This window comes from Cladophialophora bantiana (assembly GCF_000835475.1).
Source record: "Cladophialophora bantiana CBS 173.52 unplaced genomic scaffold supercont1.19, whole genome shotgun sequence".
NCBI classification, from domain to species: domain Eukaryota; kingdom Fungi; phylum Ascomycota; class Eurotiomycetes; order Chaetothyriales; family Herpotrichiellaceae; genus Cladophialophora; species Cladophialophora bantiana.
Window position 1 is genome coordinate 580236 of NW_015971593.1, and position 22640 is coordinate 602875.

Genomic DNA, 22640 nt, shown 5'->3' on the forward strand with positions numbered 1-22640 from the left:
GTTAGGTTCAAGGGCCTCCACTTCCAGAGCCTCGAGATTCAATGACCTCGTTCTTCCCCATCTACGGTACACAACTAGGAGTCCATCTTGGGGATCGACACCAGAAGGGCATGACAGGCGCAGTTCCGCGTTCAATGCGCTCAGATTTGCTCCCGGTCCGTCGTTATCACTGGCATCCGCATTCGACGAGCCAAATTGGCCGTCTTCCTGGTAACTTTTCCCGCAAGTCTAGAGGTTGCTGGCTCGGTGCGGTGGGCATCAATCCTTCCCTGGCGTGCGCCCTATCTCCATTGGTCATATCATCATGTTTGATTGTCATGCAAGATCTCCAACACATTGGAATACTCCATAAATAGGCCCCTGAGCCTGCCGGGCCCCGAAATCTTGCATCATGTGACTCCGTTTCTCGCGATCTACCACGCCCCAGCGATGCAGACGGCTTTCCAAAAACAAATCCCAACGTTTACCATGCAATCCCCATACGCATAGGAAAGTTGGAAAGGAGATAGTCAGATCAAGTTGAGGCCTCGGTATTCCTCCTCTCGCGCGTCCTGCTTCGTCCTCCTTTAATGCTCTTGACTCGACTGAGGAAACCAGCAGCGCCGGACTTAACATCATCAGGCGGTGGGCCCGTACCCTCCGAAGTCAGTCGCCTTTCGAGACCTAGTCCAGCTCGTTTCGGGCTTGACGGTGCTCGGGCGCGACCAGTATTCTTTGCTTGTTCTTCTCCGAAGGCGATCTGGGCGCCTTTCTTCTCGAATTCCTTGTCGTGGTCCTTGAAGAACGGGTTTGACCCATTCTGCTCTGATTTGCTCGTCCCCATTGGGCTGGTCGGGGTTGCTGTTGGCTCAGGCGAAGTCATGCGGCCACCCTCGGCGATTTTTGGGCGCACAGCTTTGATTCTCTGTGCCAGACTCTTCTTGCGCGATAGCCCAGCAGCATTTGCCTGTTCTGCTGCTTCTTGCTCGCTGTCGCGGCGTTGGATCGCGGCACGACTTGCAGGCGCACCTTCCAAGAATGTGCTTGTTCCAAGACCCGCTGTCTCGCTGCCATGCAAAGGTTCGGTTCTGGCGGTAGGGTTGAAGCTGGCGCTTCTCTCCGGTTGTGGTCTTCGAAAATAATCCCCGTCGTCGTCGTAGACTGCTGCGTCATTATAGTCGAGATTTGCTTCTCGTCCGGTACCGTGATATTGATCCAGATTGAGTTGTTTATGGACGGGACCGGAGCCACCAAGTTGCATGTTCAACGAGTCTTTGGGAAAAGCTTGCATGGGAGCCTGCTTGGAGCCTTTGCGGTTGCGATGGGGATTGCAGGCGTCGAATGGACCATCGTGGTGGAATACTGCAGCAGTCAGAATCGAGATAGTCAAAACAGGGTTGCTAACTTACAGCCGGTGCCGTAAATGCTCGTGACATCCAATTTATCGATGATATCCAATCTTGCGTTTGGCTTCTTTGATCTATGTGAGCTTTTCCCCTCCCGTAACTTCCTTTCTCGTCTCCTTTTTTCTGCCTCGGGATCTAGATCTCTGGGTTTCTCTCTGATGGAGGATTCGGAGTTGCGCCGTGGCGGCGGACGTCGTTCGCGCGGACGGTTCGGCTCTGGCGGATCTGCAAAAATGTCAAGCTCATGTGCAGCTCCAAGAGGTTTCCCTTGCTGTCGGCGACGTTCTTCTTCTGAATTGCTGGGCCTATGGCGCGGCGGAGGTCCGCGAGGGGGATACGGTCGAGGTGCGATATTTTCCCGTCTGGCGGCGCCGTTTACACGAGGCTGCGGTGGCTTTGCAGGTTCGCTTATATCGAGGCTTGCCTACTCTCTTGTCAGGAAGGGCAATCGGCAAAAAAAAACAGATCAACATACAAATATGTCGGCAGTCTTGTCGGCCATGTCAGGGCGCTTTACCCCCATTCCTGTGCCAGTTGTAGGTGTGGTGGCATTGTTGGGGGTGTCCGGAGACGAGATCTCATTGGAGTCGAGAAAGGGATTTGTCGAGATAGGTCTGGTGGAGGTCTTCTCTGAGACAAGATTGCGGAAGGGATTCTTGGACGCGAGAGAGGTCGGGCCGCGATCTGTGGAACGGGGATCAGTCATGTCGCTGACACCAACGGCAATTGAAATGGGGTAGAGTTGGCGCAGTTGCCAGGTGAGCAACAATAAATAGCAACATACGAGTAGAGAACAAAGGCAAAGAAAACAAAAAGCACAGTCAGGGAGCGCCGCGTGATCTTGACATACCAGCCAAAGGTGCAGCTTGAGCCATTGTCTCGAGATTCGTTCCGTTGTCAGATGCCGACTGCGCAGATGAGCATATGGCGGTCTGTCAGTGTCTTCAAGACACAAACGACCACAATTGACTGAGGACGAGGATGTAGGGTCGAAGGTAGTGAGTGCTCTGGCTTCTTGGAAGGAGACGGATTCCAAAGATAGTTAATGTGGTCTGGATGGCGGGCGTCTGGGCGACTCTTCACCGTTTCAGGAGAGACAATTACCGACTTGAATGCAGAACCCGAGAACCGTGTGTCGAGTGGCCAAGGGGCGCAGTAAGGGTAAAGCTGCGTGTTCGAGACGATACTGGAAATAGGATATGTTGGCAGTGATTTTGTGCAGTTCTGGAGATGCGAGACACTAGGATGGTAAGTTGGCTTAGTAGTTAAGTAGCAAAGGTGTGTGTTGTCGGGAAGAATTCTGAGAAGGGCCTCGAGGCGGTTTAGGGTCCGAACCCGGCAGGATACAGAAGGAGGGGTGGTGCAAGGAGTTTGGGAGTGTTGGTAGGGGGCCTCCGTGGGCTTGGGGCGCAGCCAGCTCGTCACTTTAGCCAAAACTACCGCTAAACTGGCCAAAATATCCACTCGCCACGCCAGCACTGGGCAACACTGCACTATCGACCCTCCCCAAAAGTTGGGGGAGGCGGCGAGCCGGTAGACCAAGAGAGGAGCGACTGACGCCACACCACGCTACAATGAAACAGACACTTCAGAATTCAGAGTTACGAGTTACTGATCAAGATCTGTCCATGGCATTCTTGTTGATGTATGTATGGCAAGTTTTCTCCGTCCGACTGACTGCGCCTGGATTCTTTACCTTCACTAGCTGTTGGGATCTTCACGGCCCCCTTGGTCAACAACGGTCGTCGCCCATTTGTTGGGTCAACAATGAGATCACGCCTTGTCGGTGGTGTCTGCGCTCTGGTGTACGCGGTACCCAGAGCCTAAGCTGACTGGGTGAATTGTGAGAGGGTCTTCGACCAGTCCAGCATCTTCGTCCTCCTTTGAACCCTGTCCCAAAGCCTCACTAGTCCTTGATCAGCCCTCCATCTCCAGGTCCGCTATTGAGCTACCAGCAAGCCAGCTTTGTACTGGCCTCAACCCACCCTCGACTTGCCCTCACATCCTGTCACTGAACGGCACTGGTTGCACGGCACAGATCACCAGCGTTGAACCCCTGTTCGAACTCAAATCTGACACGCATACCTTCCTCAACACCGCCGCGAACCATTTTTGCCTTGGTCCACCTCCAACACAAAAAAAACAACAAACCCCCGTTCTTTCAAGAGAACGAACGTTCGGGCCATCAAAGCCAGGGCTGAAATACTCATACTGGTTGTTTTAACACACCTCTGGTCTCGATCTTCCCGCTATAACCCTACGCCGAGCTACTGTTCAAGCAGGTCACAGGTGACAGAGTGGCCCACTTTCAGACCCGGTCTGTTTCAACTTTTGCATCGGCTCTGCCTGTAATTGCGCGCCCTCACAATTAATAAGATCTAAGCGCGTGGGCTATCGATAGAAGAATTACCAAGACAATGATGGCCAGCAAATTTTAAGGATTCTGCTGTCTGGATCATACCCAGCAATCACCACTGGCTAGCCTTGCTGATGCACAAGGAATTTTTGTTTTCGATAATACGCTTGGATTTCGACTGAAGGAGAAGGTTCATCGCTATGGACGCAGGAATTCCTCCAACCCCGCTGTCTCACCGTTTCACTCTCGAACTCGAATTCGTGCTATGCTTGTCGAATCCCCTCTACCTTCAATACCTGGCCTTAAATTTCCCTCATCTACTGAACAAGCCGACGACATCACCAAGTGTGACTGAATTGGACGACTCGGACGCGGCTCGATTCGCAAGGTACCTCAAGTATCTTTACAACTATTGGCGCACCCCTGAATACGCCAAATATCTCACTCATCCTGGAGCAACACTACGGAGCCTCGAATTGCTCCAGCAAGAACAGTTTCGAAAGGACATTATACGTCCAGACGTAATCGCGAAACTCTTCGAGACAGAGACTGGACTGCTAACTACTCCAGACAAAGCCGACGAAGGAGATCCGTCCACACAGCAAGTCTCTGGAGATTTTGGACATTAGCATCATTTAGATGCCACACTCCTCATGGTCACGAAGACTCTCATTGGCCATTTGCCTGAGGGAAGGCTCTCGATGATTACGAATAAAGGCCGGTCTCCCGAAGGTCCAAAAAGTCAGGAGATGTTTGTGCGATGAAGTGTTAAATGGCCTGTTTTTTCTGATACGCATACCGCCACAGGCCGAAACGCGGACCAAAACACGGAGGAGAACTTTATATCCTCTTCATATCAAGCGAGAGGCAGACGTCGGTCCATGCAACATTATCTGCGTTATGTCCACAGATATCATTCCCTGCGAGCGGAAGCTGGAAGAAGGGACCAGGATGGTTTGTTACTAATGCGACCAATCTCCAAAACGGGCAATTGAAAACATCCCATACTTGCGATCGTCCAGTTTATTTGTCGTGACATGTCAGCCCCTTATTTCAAAGCAACTATGGCAAAGCCTACGAGAACGGGAGCAATATGTGAATAGCCACCGAGAAAATGAAGAGATAAACGTGTCGACGCCGTTCACTGGACAGCTACTCAATTTGCCGGGGCTGGCAGAGAGATAGGGTTCAACTGCTGCACCATTCCGATCGCAGATATGGCGGGCTACGGAAGGCCGGTGGTTCGAGCCGTCTTCGACAATCCTCCCATCAATATTCTGGATCACAAAGTCTTCTCCGATTTGCAAGCGTTCTTGACTGGCCTCAAGAAAGACCCGAACCCGCCAAAGGTTGTAATTTTCTCTTCGGCCAATCCGAAATTCTTCTTCTCCCATTACGATCTCCATATCCTTAGCGGATCGTCACCTTTACCGCCGCCCCTTGATCCGGAAGAAGTTACTGGGAAGTTCGTCGAAAGTGCTCGCATGATGTCGAGTATGGGTGTGGTATTTATTGCGGAAATATCTGGACAGTCTTTGGGTGCCGGAAATGAAATATTGCTGCAAATGGACATGCGTTTTGCCGCTCCTGGGACCAAGCTTGGTAGTCTCGAAATAGGACTAGGCATGCTTCACGCTGGCGGAGGCAGCCAATATCTCACAAAACTCATTGGGCGTGGAAGGGCGCTGGAATACCTCCTGTCTGCAAACACGGTAGATGCAGAGACAGCCGAGCGCATCGGTTGGGTGAACAAATCATTTCCTTCCGTTGAAGAGATGACAACCTACGTCGATAAGCTTGCAGGTCGCATTGCTTCCTTCCCGGCCGCTGCACTGGCAGCCACAAAGGACTCTGTGAACGAGCAAGCGCCGTCGGAGGATGCGCCCAACAGAGACCTTGGCAGAATCACAGCCCTTGCCCAGACTTCAGAGGCACAGATGGCGTTGACCAAGTTCTTGGAGCTTGGAAACGATCAGCAGCCTGGACCGTGGGAAGATGGTCTCAATGACAACTTGCTGAGACTGTGGCAGTCATAAGTGATATGTGGGTCTGGTGATAGCCAGAGGCAGGTCAAGAATACTCCGGCGGCCGAAATCAATGGATGGATGAATTGACATATGCTCGCTGAAATTTGCAAATAAACAGGAACGACATGATTGGGATGCAAGGCACCAGCTAGGCCATGCAGGTACCATCACGCTTTGTCCGCTTTTGATGACGCCATTTGTTTTGAGCGCATCATTAAGGGACGCGGGCCAAAATTTAGGACCTTTGAAGATAATACAGAACCAGTAAATAGGAACCTGCAGGATCTGCTCGGTACATATACCGACCAGGCCTGCTAGCTGCGGTATTTGGAATTGTCTGCACCCACAAAGTTCTCAAAAGAACGATGTGCGCCTCTGCCAGCTCGGGAAGTGGGCGATGAAGTGCGCACCGCACCGGATAGAGTGAGAGCCGCGGTACGCCACACTGACACGACACTGGGGTAAAGCCCACCGGCCCAACCTCGCTGGCACCACTCCTCCCCCTCTGTTTCACAAGTCTGTTTACCGACTACGAGGTCTTGAAACACCCGCAACAAGACTCTCTACCTTTACGTCCCAGCGATCAATTTCTTTTTTCCATTCCCCCCTTCTACTGGAATCTGCAGCGCGATTCAGAACCTGGATTCCATTTCACTCCACGATCCGTCAACAAGACCTCAAGCGACGTTCTACCGCCACCATCTAACCACTCCGTCAATCCTGCCGTTGTTTTGCTGGACTGACAGCAATACCTGCTGGCGTTTCCAAGAACAACATATATCAATTGCCGAATCCTTGCTAGAACGAACGCCCTTGCGAAATACGACCGGTAAAGAGATCGCTGCTGAAGACGTTTGCTACACTCGAATAGCGGACTTCTCTCTGGGACGCAAGAGCAAGAGCAAGAGCAAGAGCGAGAGCAAGAGCAAGATAAAAATTCTGGCAACAAAGAAGGGCAGAGCATATACCCCGACATCGTCTCCAAGTTTTTGGCTTACACCCGCGGTCACGATTGCGCTGGCAGCTTCGAGGCGACATGGTGTCCACGAGACATCACCCCAGACCCTTCCCCGAGCCAGCAACACCCAGTGCAGCAACCCGATCCAATGCCTCTGACTCACCCTCCAAATCTCCCTCGCCTCTCCATTCGGATGACTCAGTCACCGTTTCGTCTTCGGCTTCTCGAAAGCGCCGATCAATTCGATCCTTCAATGCAAAGTTGTCAACCTCATCGACCCACCTTTACTCGCATACGGTACCACCCCTGCTGTTGATCTGGCTGTTCGTCTCCCTTCCCCTGGTCATATGGGATACGGGGTATATCGCACTTCGCCCACACTCGATGCCTGGGGGAAAATTCCACACTCCCGTTTGGTCGCTTTATGCTCTGTATGGTACGGTGGATTATGTATATGGCTGGCCGGCGTGGGACGGCCATGTGGGCTTCACAGCGGCACAGGCTTCATTGAACGTCATTGAGACAGTCATGTACGTCTACTACCTGAGCACAGTATTGAGCAACGGTGCAGAAGGCCTCCTGAATTGTCGTACCCTATGGGGATTTTTTCTGGGTGAGATGGACAAGTCAGTCAGTGGGCCCGGTGTGGCTACGGCTGTCCTCGTCCTGTTCTCTGCCGCTGTGATGACTCTCAGCAAGACAATCCTGTACTGTACGTGACACCTATTAGCTCTTCTCATGGCTCAATTTGAGATGACCTTATGTGAGCGGAGACATTGATGCTGACATCTGGACCAAACAGGGCTCAACGAATATTTCTCGAATTTTGCCAACATTGGCCACAACTCTATGTATAACCTTGTTTTCTTGTGGATCATCCCCAACGGTCTCTGGCTGATTTTCCCGGCCTACATGATATATGTGCTCGGAAAGGAGATGGTGGCTGGGATGGAGGGCACTCGAGCAAAAAAGGAAGAGTGACAGGAGGCTAGTGGAGGGGCGGTCAATAGAGAGAGGGTGGTATCTGATGATGGAGACTACTTCCGACGTTTTCATGCTTTGCTCGGTCCTCTCGATTGCCGAAGCCACGAGGTCTCTGAAGCTGTGGCCGAGAGAGTATAGGTAGGGTCCTGCTGCTGCTGAGGGGCGGGGGATGACCAAGAGATGCCAGAAAAGCCAAGAAGGTGCGGAGTGCCGGAATTGGGCCTCTCTATTAGCCTGATGGCAGCCGTTTCCTGTCATGCTGGGAAGACATCCCAATGACCGGAGATGTGTTTGTGCAACATGCTTGGGTTACAACCGTGGATGAATGGGCTTGCGGGTTCTTGTCCGGGAATATCAACGAGGAACCCGGCAGCGGCAGCCACCAGGTCGGAAGGGAGCCTAGGAACCTGGAGTCTTGGGCTCACAAGATTCCCTGGGGAGTTACACCGGGGTTTGCGCTATTTGCAGGAGACGGCAGCATTGCCACTCGGCCCTTGTACAAGATGCACTGGATGAATGGGCCGGGAAGACGTCTCGTAGGGATGCATTGTCCTGCCGAAGCGAGCACTGTGTTGTGGAGAGGGAGTACCGGGAGTGGGTGCCTAGATATGTCGTGAGAAAACAACAGCATCTGGAGCCGATGAATACATACCTACTTGTATGTAAGGTAGCAAGGGGACAAGAGGTGACGCCCGGCGGCGCACCGACAGGGCCGCATTGCAGGGAGTGGCAGATTACAGAATAATGTGATTCGACAGAGGGTTACAATTGGCAGCCTAGGCCGCACACATTCCAGCGATGCGTAAGTCCGGATGGAATGGCTTCCCCAGAAAGGACAACCAGAGCAAATAGGATAAACATCGGCCATTAAGCGGATACAATGGAGCCATGATTTGCGGGGAGCTTGAAGCCCATCGCAGCCACATCTCATCTCCGGTGCTGCTCACCTTTCAAAAAGAGCGGAGGATGCGAGGATCTGCAACGCCATCATGGCCCGGTGTCCATCTGATGCATTGAAATTTTCAATTCGGATTACGGAGTCCCAGTCCCAGTCCCATTCACCAAGCTACCCAGACGGTTGAAGCAAAGGCTCAGAGCTCAATCACTCTCTACTGCGGGGTCCAGCGTCACCGACATGACCTATTGAGACGCCCGTGGTCCATCCGCCGACTGTCTTCAACCACTCTCTTTCCTTGCTTCGCCCTTGTCGTGACATGGGGAATGCAACATCGCCCTCATCCACATGCCGCTTCAGGCACCGGCAATACATCCCTCAAAGTCACAGTATGGATCGCCTGCAGGATCGCGTCCAGGATCGCCACTTGTTTGTGCAGCTTCTCCATCACAAGGCCCTTCCCACCCGCTACCAGACAAGGCCACCGCATGCTATGCCACGGGCATCCCAGGCCCGGTCCATGCTCTTTCCTTTGCTCCTTCCTCATTCATGAGCTCCCTCCAGCCCCGTCAGCTCCTTGCTTCCTCAGCTCGCCGACACCCACCACCACCAGGGTCCCCATGGAGCTGTGTGACTCCCGGCGCAAGAGGAGGGAACAAGAAAACAAGACACTCTAGAATGACATCTACACTGACATAACCCATACCATCTAGAACCTGGGCGCTCAATATTCAAATACCACCGAACTTCTTCGATTGTCCACTCATTATTCACTCTTTCTTCCTGTCACCCGCAACTCGTCTCTTCTCCCGCGGTGTGCTCCCTACTCGACCATTTCGGCCCTCTGCTCTATCGATCTACGACTGCCCGGTCCCGGACCATCAGTTCGTATCGTCCCCTTGGCTGAGCCCAACAGGACCGCCTACAGAGTTCCGACTGGTTGTCGTCAACACGAGCTTCCGAGAATCAGCCTAATAAACCCCTGGTGCCCTGGCAAGATGTGGCTTACGGAGACGGTTGTGGCGGCACTGGTAGCGTTGCCTTATCTGCATCAGATTCAAGCCAGCGTAAGTGCACGATGCTTTCCGCGCCCCTTATATGCCCTCATTAAGCCCAACCATTCCCGGACAAATGGGCTCTATTTCCTTGTCAAATTGTCAGATTCACGGCCCCTGGACCTCGGGGTCTGTCAAAAGGGAAAAACAAAAAAAAAAACCCCCGCTCCCCAAAATCCAAAATTATGCCATGATGCTCCAACTCATTTCTGCTCTCCTCTTTGTTAATGCTTCTGTACAACTATCAGACTACTCACAAGCTGTCTTAAAGCCTGTTGAATCTGCAGATGCCGTCTTCAAGCGGCAAGCTGCTCAACCATACAATAATGACTACACTGGACCCATTTGGACGTCGCCTCCAAAATATCCATCCCCATGGGGTGCTGGTACGGGAGATTGGGCTGCCGCGTACGAAAAGGCTCGCGCCTTCGTCAGCGGCTTGACTTTAATGGAGAAAGTCAACCTCACAACCGGTGTTGGGTGAGTTTCTGCGAACGTGATGTCGGATCCTGCGACTGATTCTGGGTCAAGCTGGGAATCTGATCGATGTGTGGGAAATTCTGGCTCCATTCCTCGTCTGGGCTTCGAGCCCCTTTGCTTGCAGGATGGCCCACTGGGCATTCGTTTCGGTACGTTAGAATAAGGACGCTCGTATGATTATGGTTATTGATAGAAGAACAGCCGATTATGTCTCTGCTTTCCCCGCTGGCCTGAATGTGGCTGCTACGTGGAGCCGTGACCTTGCGAGAGCTCGAGGGGAAGCCATGGGAGCTGAGAACAGAGGCAAAGGTGTCGATGTGCAACTCGGTCCCGTCTGTGGCCCACTCGGCCGTGCTCCTGAAGGTGGCCGAAACTGGGTAAGAAAGTCTCTTAGCAGACCAGAGCCGGCAAGTTGACCAGCGGTAGGAGGGTTTTAGTCCCGATCCGTATCTCACCGGAGCTTTGATCGCTCCCACTATCCAAGGCATCCAAAGCCAAGGGGTTATGGCATGTACAAAGCACTTCATTGGAAATGAACAGGAACACTTCCGCCAGGTCGGGGAATCTATTGGCTACGGATACAACATCACCGCCACCCTCAGCTCCAATATTGATGACAAGACCATCCACGAACTCTACCTTTGGCCTTTCGCCGATGCCGTTCGAGCGGGTACAGCTTCAGGTAGGCGCACGAAAAAGGGGCAACCAAGAATGTAGGCTAACTTTTTCCAAGTCATGTGCTCTTATCAGCAGGTGAACAACTCTTACGCCTGTGCCAACTCTTACACAATGAATCATCTTCTCAAGGGCGAGCTCGGATTCCAAGGCTTCGTCATGTCAGACTGGCAAGCTCAACACTCTGGAGTTGGTACAGCCTTGGCTGGACTCGACATGTCTATGCCTGGTGACACACTGTTCAACACCGGATATACCTACTGGGGCACCAATCTCACTATTGCTGTAATTAATGGCACCATTCCTGAATGGCGACTGGATGACATGGCCACGAGAATCATGGCGGGGTACTACTACGTTGGTCGTGACACTGCCAGAGTTCCGACCAACTTCTACGCATGGAGCCAGAATACGTACGGACACGCTTCTGCCGCAGATCCTAATTCCCCTTTGGTCATCGTCAACGAACACCTGAATGTCCAGGACGAGCATCGCAATATCATCAGACAAGTTGGTCAGGCCTCAACTGTCCTTTTGAAGAACAACGGTGGCCTTCCACTCACGGGCCAAGAGAGACAAGTCGCGGTCGTTGGCTATGATGCTTGTAGCAACCCTTGGGGGCCCAATGGGTGTCCAAATCGGCAATGCAACAATGGAACATTGGCTATGGGTTACGGCAGCGGTACTTGCGAATTCCCATATTTGGTGACACCAGAACAAGCTATCCAGCAGTATATTCTTACGAATACGGATTCGGAGGTGTCGACTATTTGCGACAACTACGCAGACTCTCAGATGCAGACCCTAGTGACGCAATCAGATGTTGCCATTGTTTTTGCGAACGCCCAATCTGGTGAAGGATTCATAACCATTGACGGCAATACCGGCGATCGCAACAATTTGTCCCTCTGGGAAGGTGCGGACCGATTGATCAACAATGTGACCAAGTATAGCAACAACACTATTGTAGTCATGCACACTGTGGGCGCTGTCAATGTTTCTGCATGGTACGACAACCCGAACGTCACGGCTATCCTATGGGCGGGCTTGCCCGGTCAGGAAAGTGGTAATGCTCTGGTAGACATCCTCTATGGTCTCGTCAATCCCGGTGGGAAACTGCCCTTCAGCATTGCGCGGAACCGGGAAGACTATGGCACGGATGTTCTCTATGAACCCAACAATGGACAGTTTGATGCCCCACAAGTCCTTTTCTCCGAGGGCGTGTTCATCGACTATCGGCACCTCGATGCGGCTGGCATCGAGCCTATCTATGAGTTTGGGTTCGGCCTCAGCTACACCACTTTTGAATATTCCAACTTGGTGATCACTCCCGGAAACCCAGCACCATATATTCCCGCCGGTGGATTGACAGGACCAGCCCCAGTTCTGGGTAACTCGTCCACGGATCCGTCACTGTACCTCTTCCCCAATGCCAGCATTCCTTATCGTTACTACGAGTTCATCTACCCGTACCTCAACACGACCGACCTCGAAGCCGCGTCCGCCGATCCTGATTATGGCCTGCCAACGGATCAGTATGTTCCGGCTGGTGCCACCGATGGTTCACCGCAGCCTGTCCAGCCTGCTGGAGGGGGGGTTGGTGGCAACCCTCTCCTCTATGAAGTTGTCGCGACGGTGACCGCAACAATTACCAACACAGGAAATGTTGTTGGTGATGAGGTCGTGCAATTATATGTTTGGCTCGGGGAAGGAGAACCACCAAAAGTTCTTCGTGGGTTTGATCGCCTGACAATTGCACCTGGCGAGTCAGCGACGTTTACTGCCGAGCTCACTCGCCGTGATGTATCGGTCTGGGATACCACTATTCAGAACTGGGTAGAGGTCAGCAACCCAACCATTTATGTCGGCGCTTCGAGCAGAAATCTCCCGCTATCGGGTACCCTTGCAAACGGCGGTTCCCCACCTTCTGGTCCCAGTGGAGGAAGTTTCACGCTTCCAGTTGGCCCATCTTCTAGCTATGGCACTCCTACATACTCCTGGAGCTCAGGATATGGACATCCCACAGGCCCGCCGGTTTCTCAAATCTCCGACGGACAACCCGAAGTCATTAGTCAGATTTCGGACGGCCAGCCTCAATGGGGTGCACCCGTTACGCAAATCTCGGACGGCCAACCTCAAGCCACGACGGCATGACCGGACGACCCGGGTTTGTGGGGAGGTGGGAGATATAATGTGATATATGACTCTGCTCAGCAAAAGCCAATAAAACCTGATGTGACGTATTGAGTTTGATAGTCGTCAACATGAACATACACAAGTAGATGAGATTGCTGCAGAGAGCGACTCGAGGTGTATTCAGCTAGCATGCCTCGTACCGTGAGGCGGTGAAGGAGATAAAAGCAGAGATTGCACACAGACGAACCCAAGAAAACGGTAAAGGTCATTCGCAAAATGAGACTGACAAAAACCCACTAGTTTTGATCCTTTCTATCTTCTCATTGGGCTCGCCATGCGATTTGTTGGATTTGGTCCAAATGCATAGCGAGATAGGCCCACTGGTGCCTCGGCGGGATCCAAGAAAGTCATGGCGTCATGGACAATATGTTGAAAGTGTCAAATACCGACACACGGTGCTCTATACCATGTCGCCCATCTTGTAGTTAAATAACTTGGCCAGCTTAGCTTGGGAGGTGGCTCGCACTCATCCAGTTGCTTCATCCCGTTGGATTCTCATGTTGATTGACTAGCTCGTTGCTTCGGGCTAACCTGACCTGGCCTCAGTGGCGAAGGGAACCGACTTTTGGAAAGGGGATTCAGCCTTGTCTTTGCAGCCTTGTTATCGAGCGATCCCGGATCGCCATCATCAACAAGGAACCGGACGCTTAGGTGTTGCTACAGTACACGACACCGTGTACCTGGGTATTTATTAATACTCCATACGCCGACATTCTTTCACGCTACACCCCCAAGCACCTCCATCCGTCCTGTTGAACTCCACCAATATGCCCGCGACATTCAGGAAGGCAAGTCGTAATCCAATGCAAGGCCCGCGCGTCCTGTACTGGTTCCGCACAGACCTGCGGCTCCACGATTCGCCAGCCCTCACGCATGCCTTGTCCCTCAACCCCTCCGCCCTGATGCCGCTATGGACGTGGGATCCTCACTACGTCTACCGCCAGCGCGGGGCAGCGAACCGATGGCGCTTCCTCGTCGAATGCATGGGTGATTTGTCACAAAGCCTGACCGAATTGAACGACAAGCAGAAACTGTTCGTAGTCCGCAGCAGCGCCGGGCCTCCTAAAACCATCGGGATGCTCCTGCGCAAGTGGAAGATCGACGTGCTGGTCTTCGAGAAGGACACGGACGCCTATGCGAGGATGAGGGACGACGAGGTCTCCAAAATCGCGCGGGGTCTCGGCGTGCAGGTGGTGAGCGTGAGTGGGCGGACATTGTTTGATTCCGAGGAAGTCGTCAAGATGAACGGCGGCAAGCCAACAATGACCATGGCCCAATTGGTCAAGGCCGTAGCGAAAATCGGCCAAGGTGTCCCCGCGAAGCCTCTTGAGAGGCCGACCAGCTTTCCCGATCCCTTAGATGAGCGGGAGATAGATCTATCGGATATAGAGCATGAATTCTCGGGGGACGGGGAGAGGCGGGATCAAGCGTCGCTGCTTGGATGGCCGGTTGTTGACGACATGGACTACAATGCCGTCCAGAGGACACTGGGCGCGGAGAAAGACACGCAGTATGCCTCGGGGCTGATGGGCCCCGGCCGCGACTTCTCGATTCCGACCCTAGAAGAAATGGGCATCGACCCATCGTCGGTGACGACGCCGCACAAGGGTGGTGAAACAGCCGGCCTGGCACTCCTCGCAGGCCACGTTGCTGATGAAGAGTACATATCTACGTTCGAGAAGCCTGCAACAGCCCCGACTGCATTCGAACCACCTGCCACGACGTTGCTAAGTCCACACATGCATTTCGGGACGGTCTCGTGTCGAAAGTTCTGGTGGGACGTGCAGGCTGTGCTGGAGAAGAGACGCAAGGAGAAGAAACGCGTCAGTGATCAACCTGTTAATATCCCGGGACAACTCCTCTTTCGCGACATGTATTTCGCAGCCCACGCGCAGGTTGGAGTTCCCTTCGGCCAGACGGTGGGCAACCCCGTCGCGAGATTTATCCCCTGGCATTTGCAGTCGAGATACTTTGTTGGCGACGACGGAAAGCCCGTTACCGACGGCGCCTACGTCGTCGACGACGCCCAAGCTGAAGAATACTTCCAGCGATGGAAATACGGGCGCACGGGGTTTCCCTGGATCGACGCCCTGATGCGACAACTGAAGCAGGAAGGCTGGATCCACCACCTCGGCCGCCACGCCGTGGCGTGTTTTCTGACGAGAGGAGGCTGTTACGTGTCGTGGGAGCGCGGTGCCGAGGTTTTTGAGGAGTGGCTCGTCGACCACGAAGTCGCGTGCAACGCCGGGAACTGGATGTGGCTGTCGTGCACGGCGTTCTTCAGCCAGTTCTTCCGGTGTTATTCTCCCGTGAGTTTCCCCAAGAAGTGGGACCCCGACGGCTTGTTTGTGAAGAGGTATATTCCCGAGTTGGACATGTTTGACAAGAAATATATCTACGAGCCACATAAAGCACCGATCGCGGATCAGAAGCGCTGGGGGTGTTTGGTAAAGGGCGATGGAAGAAGCGCCGCCGGGACGGAACAAGACGGGGGGAAGAAGTACAACCTGTATCCGAAGCCCATGTTTGACTTCAATGAGAGGAGGCAGTTTTGCCTGGATCGGATGAAGCAGGCTTATGATGTGGGTCTATTTGGTGATGATCAGAGGGTCATTAACGGGGAATGGAAAGGGCTGTTTGGTTTCAACGACGCTGGTGGTGCGTTGAAGGAGGAGGCGAATGGTGGGGTAGGAAGCGGTGATAAACGGGCAAGAGACGACGATGGTGCTGATAGACGACATGATGATGATATCAGAGAAGACGTCGGCGTTAATGATGAGAGTCAAGATGGCCGCCGTCTTCGGACGAAGAGGAAGGCCGCGAAGCGAGAGACCGGGAAGGAAGATAAGCAGCAGCAGGGAACCCTAGACGCGGTACTAACTCGGAAGAAGATGTAGCGAGGAAGTTTTGACGCTGCATAGTTTCTCGACCACGTATATTTGCTGATGCCCTTATGGTCTTGGATACTATCGAGCCACACCAACAACAACGGTAAGGAGCGATGGCACCGCCTACAAAATTCCCGCGAAAGTCCTTCGGATTTGATGTGGAGTGAGTGCTCTGAAACTACCCTTCTGGACAACTGAGTTTCCAGGATGCTCATCAGGAGCAGGTCCCTTGAAGAGAGGCCGGTGACGCTCTGGTCGAGCTCGCCAGAAAAGCGGACCCAGAGGTCTGCAATAATAGACAAGTGTTTCGCAATCTTCAAAATGAGTGTAGGACGTAAATCACAGGTTTCCTAAAGGTTCGGCCGAACTTCTGGCCCTTTGACCGCGATCTTGTGGAAGTTGATCAGCACCATCGACCATCCGGTGGGACGGCCGTCGACGACGTTCAGCGCGCGGCGCAGCGTAGGGAAGACAATGCCGTCCACAGTCTTCTCGTCGTAGACATAGTGTGCCACGGTGCCAGATCCCTGGATGACGTCGACCGTGTAGTCGAGCCGCCTCATCCGGTACTGATGGTCGTAGTAGAACTTTTGCACTCGGCAGTGCGTGGCGAAGTCCTCAGGATATGTCACCTCCAGGACACGCCACGTCTCCCCGCCGCTCCCGCTGCCGCCGCCGCCTTCGGTGTGCTCGCCTAGTTCCCGCGTCGACATCCCCGGCCAGGCAAAGCAGAAAGGTGTCACCATGTAGTTCCAGACCGCGTAGCCCGAGAAATACAGGAGATCCAAGTCGTCCCACGGGGTAGCCAGGACGTGGCCTTCAAAGTGCTTGGACGGGTCGCCGCGGGAGAGGACGACAGTGCCATTGGCTCGCTCAACAGACAGGTACTTCGGCGTCCAGATCCATCGGAGATGTGGCTCGTCCAGGTGAGCGCCGAAGTTGTAGAAGACGACCCGGGGCTTTTTGGTGTCCACGTAGCCTGTCATCAGGCGACGCTTCGGGTAGCCCTTTTTCGGCCAGAAGGCGCCCGAAACATCGACAACAACCTCGATCCATTCGACCTGTTCGAAGCGGTCCATGCCACCAGCGGCATCGAGCACCGCGTTCAACAGGTCCGGTCTGCAGAAGAGTCAACTGGGGCCTCACTCTAGCTTTTCAGGAGGTAGAGCGTACCTTTCAGGTTTCGATTGAGCCATTGTCAGGGTCCCAAGGATATTTTCTTGAAGAGAAAGCAAAACAGATGCAGGAGGAGCTTCAGTTGTGTGAGCTCCGCTGGGGTCTGCTTGTCCGTGGACCACGACATCTATACTTCGCTTTCTGATAGAAATGAAACACCCGGATTACTCAACGATGGAGGTGCTCTTTGCTGTGCTCAGCCTAATCGAGGCTTCCAACGCGCATGGATGCCGAGGATATCCATCTCTAACGAAACGAAAGTATGAAATGGCGTTCTTTGAATCGAGATCGGCTGACAATAGCTCGAAAGAACTGCTAGGGGCTGTGGCAGTTGACATGCGAGCTGGTATATCGAGTCTCCTCTCAGATTGTCCAAAACGGTATCCGTTGAATAGTAATCGTAAATGCTATCTCTTCAAGGCGTCCAAGTCGTCAACCAAAGGCGAGGGCGTGCCGAAGACTGGGAGCTGTCGCAAGCCGAGCTGTTGTTCAGTCATGTTCTCGAGACTTTGAGGCCCCCCAGTACTGAAAAGCAATGCAGAGGTTTGTTTACTCAACAGCGAGGAGGAGGCCAAGACTGACGGCGCAAGTGAGGACCAATGCACCTAGGCATAATCGAATCTGCCAAGAGAGGGGAGGGATGTGGTCGTTAACGTACCCATAGGCATGGATGTCTTGCAAAGGTGGAAGCTAGGAGCAAATCCCTCGGAAGTGAATCTTTTTAACGACAATATTTTCTTGCTGTGGGAATGAAGCGTGCATGGTGTTGTCCGTGATATTTCGGGATTTCTCAGCCTTGCCCCTGAAGCGACACCTTGTCAATTGCTCCCGGACATTCTTCACTCGATACCTTTCTAGCCGACCAAATATATCAGAGCACATTGCCATGGTAATCGGGGGCACGAACCACGAGACAGCTGGAACCTACCGAGCTGGCCGACCATCCATGACCACGACCTCCAGCGAAACAGGTCAACCGCAAAAGGAGGCCAACAAATTTCTCAGATCATCCTATTCAGTTTTCCATCAATGCTGACATATATCCAAGCAGAGCCGAATGGGATTCAATTGCTGTCTCGCTGAAGAGGCTGAGAAATACCGCAAGCGTGGTCGGTCTGCCTGTGATGGTCTCGAGGCATGTGGTTGACATCTAGGCGATTGCAAGAACAAAGAAATGAGATATCTCCTGCACGGCATTGGGATCCGAAACTCCAAGTCTGGCGAGGTCTCCGTAAATCCACCAAAGCCACCGGCGCAAACTTGGTTCATTGGAGCAGAAGAAGCCTAAAAAGGCAAAGACAGCCGGTTGTTCGTTGTATCGTTATCGTCTAGGAGTCGAAATGGAGATGTCCGTGCGGAGACGCCTCAATGCCTCCACAAGAGGACGGGACAACCATAACCATCATCCTATGTTCCAATATCCGGTTGCAAATCTTCTACAGAACCCGTTGCATACAATCCACCAGCATCCTTGTCACACAGGTAAGGGAAACACATTGAACCAGAAAAAACATCAACCATGCCAGCCCTCTCTGATGACCTCGTTGCCGCCATCAAGAAGTCCGTCTCTGACGGCTTCGACCAACAACTTGCCTACACGCAGAAATTGATCCGCTTCGGGGGCCAGCGTGGCCAGGAGACCGAGGTCCAGAACTTCATCTTTCAGCAGTTTGCAGATCGCGGCTATGACCCGGTCAAATTCGACATGGACGAGCAAGCTCTCTCACAGCATGTCGGCGCTGGCAGGTTCAGTAGCACGCATTCGCGCGCCCCGATTGTCGTGGGCACGCACAAGCCAAAAGTGCAACATGCCGAGGGGAAGAGTCTCATCTTGAACGGGCATATTGACGTCGTCCCTCTGGGACCGGTTGATATGTGGAATGACGACCCATATAGTGCCCGCATCGAAGGAGACAAGCTTTACGGAAGAGGGTCAGGCGACATGAGAAGCGGCTGTGCTGCGAATCTATGGGCTCTTGATGCGCTCAAACGGTGTGGACTCCAGCCAGCCTCCGAGGTGATACTGCAGTCCGTCGTGGAGGAGGAGTCAACTGGCAACGGCACACTGATGACACACTTAAAAGGTTACAAGGCGGATGCTGTCCTCATCCCCGAACCAGTGCAGGAACAACTTGTGCGGGCAAATGTGGGTGTCTTGTGGTTTCAGATCGAGGTTCGTGGTAGGCCAGTCCATGTAAGGGCTATGGGAACGGGAGTCAACGCTGTCGACGCATGCTGGAAAGTAGTGGGAGCCTTGAGAGAATTGGAAGCTGATTGGAATGAGCGCCATGTCGGCGCGCAATATTTCGAAAACGAGAAGCACCCTCTAAGTATGACCCCCTTGAGCCCCAGTGCGGACAATTCAGACGCAGTGGTTGCAGAAGCGGCTAACTTTGAATCCTTGAACAGACTTGAACGTCGCAATCGTGAATGCTGGAGACTGGGCGAGTTCCGTCCCTGCCTGGTGCCGGATAGATTGTCGGATAGCAATCGTACCTGGTGTCAGTGCTAAATCCGCTGCAGACGAGATCGAGAAGAAGGTGGCGGATTTCGCTCGCAATGACCCGTACCTCAGCGCAAACCCGCCAAAGGTGATCTGGAACGGGTTCTACTCGGAAGGTTATGTGCTTGAGCCCGGGAGCGAGGCTGAGAATGTGCTACGCCAGGCACACAAGCAGGCGACTGGCAAGGAATTGACATACCAGACATCGACCGCCTACCTTGATGCCCGCGTTCACAGTCTGTATGACAAAATTCCCGCGCTGGTTTATGGCCCTATCAGCGGGGATATTCATGGCTTTGATGAATGGGTGAGCATCGAGAGTATCAAGAGAGTGACGATCGCAATGGCTCTATTTATCGCAGAATGGTGTGGAGTAGAGAAGATATAATCGCTGCACGACCCGTTTGATCCTTGTCACTTCCTTTGGCAACGTTCGCGTTTGTTTTGAACTTCACCTAGCTTCTAGGACAGTATTGTCTTGCTTCATACTCCTCTATCAGGGGCAAGCATCGGGAACAGGTAAGTTTTCGACTATCCATTTTCGACCTCCAGTTGGTGACAGACTTGGCAAACTCGCCAAGACCGTTGTATTTCTTGGCATATTTACTTTACTGTGAGGCTGCAGTCACATCAGCGATTCAGTCTCCCTTCGATAATCACTTCCGACAACGCTCCACAATTCCTTTTGTTTTGCTCACCTTTCCATCATGGCGTCCTTGAAGGCGCGTGTGGAGGAAGTTATACGAAGCGATACTCTCAAAAACGGGTTACTTGAGGTATCTCACTAGTGACGTTGGTTTTAGCCGCCACTAACTCGTGGTAGGAGATGTTAGCAGACATCGAACAACTTACACAGCAACGTGATGCCGCGAGGAATGAGCTTGAGATGGCTCGAGACACTGCTCGCACCTACTATCAAAAGATGGTCCAAGCAGAGTCGGAGAAGTCTCTAATAAAGACATCTATGGTGGCGAAGAGGATCCCACCCCCCTTTCTTTTGCAGAGCTGACATTTTCTCCAGGAGGAGTGCGATAGGTTCATCCTTGTGTTGGTTGATGGCGACAGTATGCCGGTATGGTTGAGTGAAAGCTATATCCGTCACTATGTGAGACCTGAACCACCTGTTATGACTGACACTACTAGTTCCTTGATGAATTTGTTTCCAGAGGCGCGGAAGGTGGAGAAGAGGCAGGCAAACACCTTCGAGCCGCAATCTTGGAATACTACAAGACCAATACCAGATACCATGCTGATGACCGGGTCATCATTCGCGTCTATGCAAACTCTCATGGTCTGAGCAGAACTTATAAAGCAGCTAAAATCATCGCCGACGAGGCCATCTTTGACCAATTCATGGTTGGATTCAACAGAAGTCACCCACTCTCAGACTACGTCGACGCAGGCAGCCACAAGGAGGCCGCTGACTCTAAAATGAAAGGTGCGTCAGATCCCTGGCTAATGCTACTGTAGATTGATTTGACTTCCCCAAGCAAACCTCGAGCTCTTCTATCGCAACTATCATTGTCAACACATCATCTTCGGTGGTTCTGCAGACAGCAGCTACGCTGGCTTTCTTGGTCCGTACGCACTCCCAAACACGCTCAACGATCGCATCACGCTCCTTGAGGGCCCACCCTTCCCATTCGACTTCAAGAAAGTCGCCCAAGGATTCCAACAAATATCCTTCAAGACGATCTTTCGGTCAACCAAGATTCAAATCGCTCCGAATGGTACGATATCAGTCACCGCTGGTGTCAAGAGACCTGCACCTGATACATTGTCAGCAGTGCGAGATCGCCCATCGCCGCGGCCTGTGACTACCGCTTTGACACCTCCCACGACCAAGCTTGCTTTAACTACGCAGCAGCCTGCGGCACCGCCGATTGTTCCTTCGCCGATTATTTACCAGAACCAATATGGGCAGCGACTGGATATACCGCTCAAAATCGACAAGCAGTATCTCCAGTACCTCTATGACTTCAATTCACGTCTCTGCAACAATTACTACCTGAAAGGTCACTGCCCATACGGCGCGAATTGTGAGTGGGATCATTCACAAGTCCTCAACCAAGTCCAGCTCGATACCTTTCGATATAAAGCTCGAACATCCGCCTGCCGAAATGCATTCTGTCAGGATCCTCAATGTCCGCTTGGCCATATGTGTCCGCGCAATGGGGCATGCCACATCCCTGCGTGCAAATTTCTTCCGGAGATGCATAACATAGATGTTAGCCAAGTTTACGAATACAACACTGCAACCCACGAGAGGAAGAGGGTGTCATTGCCTGTCTAGGAGGACACGCAACAAAAAAGTTGGTGTCCTCCTCAGTCCTGGAGACGCACTCTTCCTCGGCGGCACATGCCCTCCTATATGTTCTTGGATCGAGATGAGGAGAAATCGTCGAAATTGTCGGTGTGCCTGACTCCCTGAATTGCGACCAACGAGCCTCTAGACTTGACCAAACGACGGCGCAAAAGCACACCGCTGGTGCTTATCTGGACCTCATTTGAGTTAAGGGCTTCCTTGATCATCCCTTCCGACAGAAGGTCGTCGTACATTTCTTTACTTGCGCGATAAGATACCCCTTCTGCATTGCTGCTTTCCTTTCAGCTTGCTGACACATTTTTGCCATGAGCAAAGCTTTCCACCAATAACTAGAACCCGTCTCCTGCAATATGCGGCCCTTGCCTGCTACGCAGTGTGCCTCAAAACACGATCTGAGAATATGTGAGACACTCGCACAGAGCAGACATACGTCCACCATGGCTTGCCACGTGTTATAACAATAAAACACTCTTGCAATAAGACATTTTTCCCTCTCAGTTCTCTTCTCGCAATTCCACATGATCCGTGTAAATGTTCTTCGACGCTTCGCCCGTATCATGCGAGGTGTCTCCAGAGCCATTATCGCTCCAAATGCCATGGTTATACCCGCTGCAATTCCCGATTAATGATGTACTGTCGCGATAGATGTGCGCGATGTTTGAACGAGTTAGCGGGTATTGTAGCGGATGATCTGGCTCTCTGGTTTTGGGGGGTCGGGCTTCATCGATAGCATCCC

At 52.7% G+C, this 22640-nt stretch overlaps 9 protein-coding genes across 9 annotated transcripts; 7 read left to right on the plus strand and 2 right to left on the minus strand.

Annotated features, from left to right (window-relative positions):
- Nucleotides 1-514: 514 nt before the first annotated feature.
- Z519_10774 (uncharacterized protein) lies at nucleotides 515-2091 on the minus strand (the record flags this gene model as incomplete). Its single annotated transcript, XM_016768490.1, has 3 exons — nucleotides 515-1341; nucleotides 1389-1809; nucleotides 1861-2091. The coding sequence occupies 3 exons, from the start codon at nucleotides 2089-2091 to the stop codon at nucleotides 515-517; spliced, it is 1479 nt and encodes a 492-aa protein (XP_016615397.1).
- A 1850-nt stretch (nucleotides 2092-3941) lies between these two features.
- Z519_10775 (uncharacterized protein) lies at nucleotides 3942-4370 on the plus strand (the record flags this gene model as incomplete). Its single annotated transcript, XM_016768491.1, has 1 exon — nucleotides 3942-4370. One exon carries the CDS (start codon nucleotides 3942-3944, stop codon nucleotides 4368-4370), a length of 429 nt encoding a protein of 142 aa, XP_016615398.1.
- A 588-nt stretch (nucleotides 4371-4958) lies between these two features.
- Z519_10776 (uncharacterized protein) lies at nucleotides 4959-5777 on the plus strand (the record flags this gene model as incomplete). Its single annotated transcript, XM_016768492.1, has 1 exon — nucleotides 4959-5777. One exon carries the CDS (start codon nucleotides 4959-4961, stop codon nucleotides 5775-5777), a length of 819 nt encoding a protein of 272 aa, XP_016615399.1.
- Nucleotides 5778-6804: 1027 nt separating this feature from the next.
- Nucleotides 6805-7707, plus strand: Z519_10777 (uncharacterized protein; the record flags this gene model as incomplete). The annotated part of the gene is made up of 2 exons (XM_016768493.1): nucleotides 6805-7438; nucleotides 7529-7707. 2 exons carry the CDS (start codon nucleotides 6805-6807, stop codon nucleotides 7705-7707), a joined length of 813 nt encoding a protein of 270 aa, XP_016615400.1.
- A 2146-nt stretch (nucleotides 7708-9853) lies between these two features.
- On the plus strand, nucleotides 9854-12969 carry Z519_10778 (uncharacterized protein; the record flags this gene model as incomplete). The annotated part of the gene is made up of 5 exons (XM_016768494.1): nucleotides 9854-10140; nucleotides 10192-10289; nucleotides 10342-10517; nucleotides 10567-10822; nucleotides 10874-12969. 5 exons carry the CDS (start codon nucleotides 9854-9856, stop codon nucleotides 12967-12969), a joined length of 2913 nt encoding a protein of 970 aa, XP_016615401.1.
- An 809-nt stretch (nucleotides 12970-13778) lies between these two features.
- Nucleotides 13779-15908, plus strand: Z519_10779 (uncharacterized protein; the record flags this gene model as incomplete). Its single annotated transcript, XM_016768495.1, has 1 exon — nucleotides 13779-15908. One exon carries the CDS (start codon nucleotides 13779-13781, stop codon nucleotides 15906-15908), a length of 2130 nt encoding a protein of 709 aa, XP_016615402.1.
- A 341-nt stretch (nucleotides 15909-16249) lies between these two features.
- Nucleotides 16250-17095, minus strand: Z519_10780 (uncharacterized protein; the record flags this gene model as incomplete). Its single annotated transcript, XM_016768496.1, has 2 exons — nucleotides 16250-17018; nucleotides 17073-17095. The coding sequence occupies 2 exons, from the start codon at nucleotides 17093-17095 to the stop codon at nucleotides 16250-16252; spliced, it is 792 nt and encodes a 263-aa protein (XP_016615403.1).
- Nucleotides 17096-18594: 1499 nt separating this feature from the next.
- On the plus strand, nucleotides 18595-19966 carry Z519_10781 (uncharacterized protein; the record flags this gene model as incomplete). The annotated part of the gene is made up of 2 exons (XM_016768497.1): nucleotides 18595-19405; nucleotides 19485-19966. The coding sequence occupies 2 exons, from the start codon at nucleotides 18595-18597 to the stop codon at nucleotides 19964-19966; spliced, it is 1293 nt and encodes a 430-aa protein (XP_016615404.1).
- A 319-nt stretch (nucleotides 19967-20285) lies between these two features.
- Z519_10782 (uncharacterized protein) lies at nucleotides 20286-21871 on the plus strand (the record flags this gene model as incomplete). The annotated part of the gene is made up of 5 exons (XM_016768498.1): nucleotides 20286-20354; nucleotides 20402-20545; nucleotides 20603-20650; nucleotides 20722-21016; nucleotides 21069-21871. The coding sequence occupies 5 exons, from the start codon at nucleotides 20286-20288 to the stop codon at nucleotides 21869-21871; spliced, it is 1359 nt and encodes a 452-aa protein (XP_016615405.1).
- Nucleotides 21872-22640: the final 769 nt, after the last annotated feature.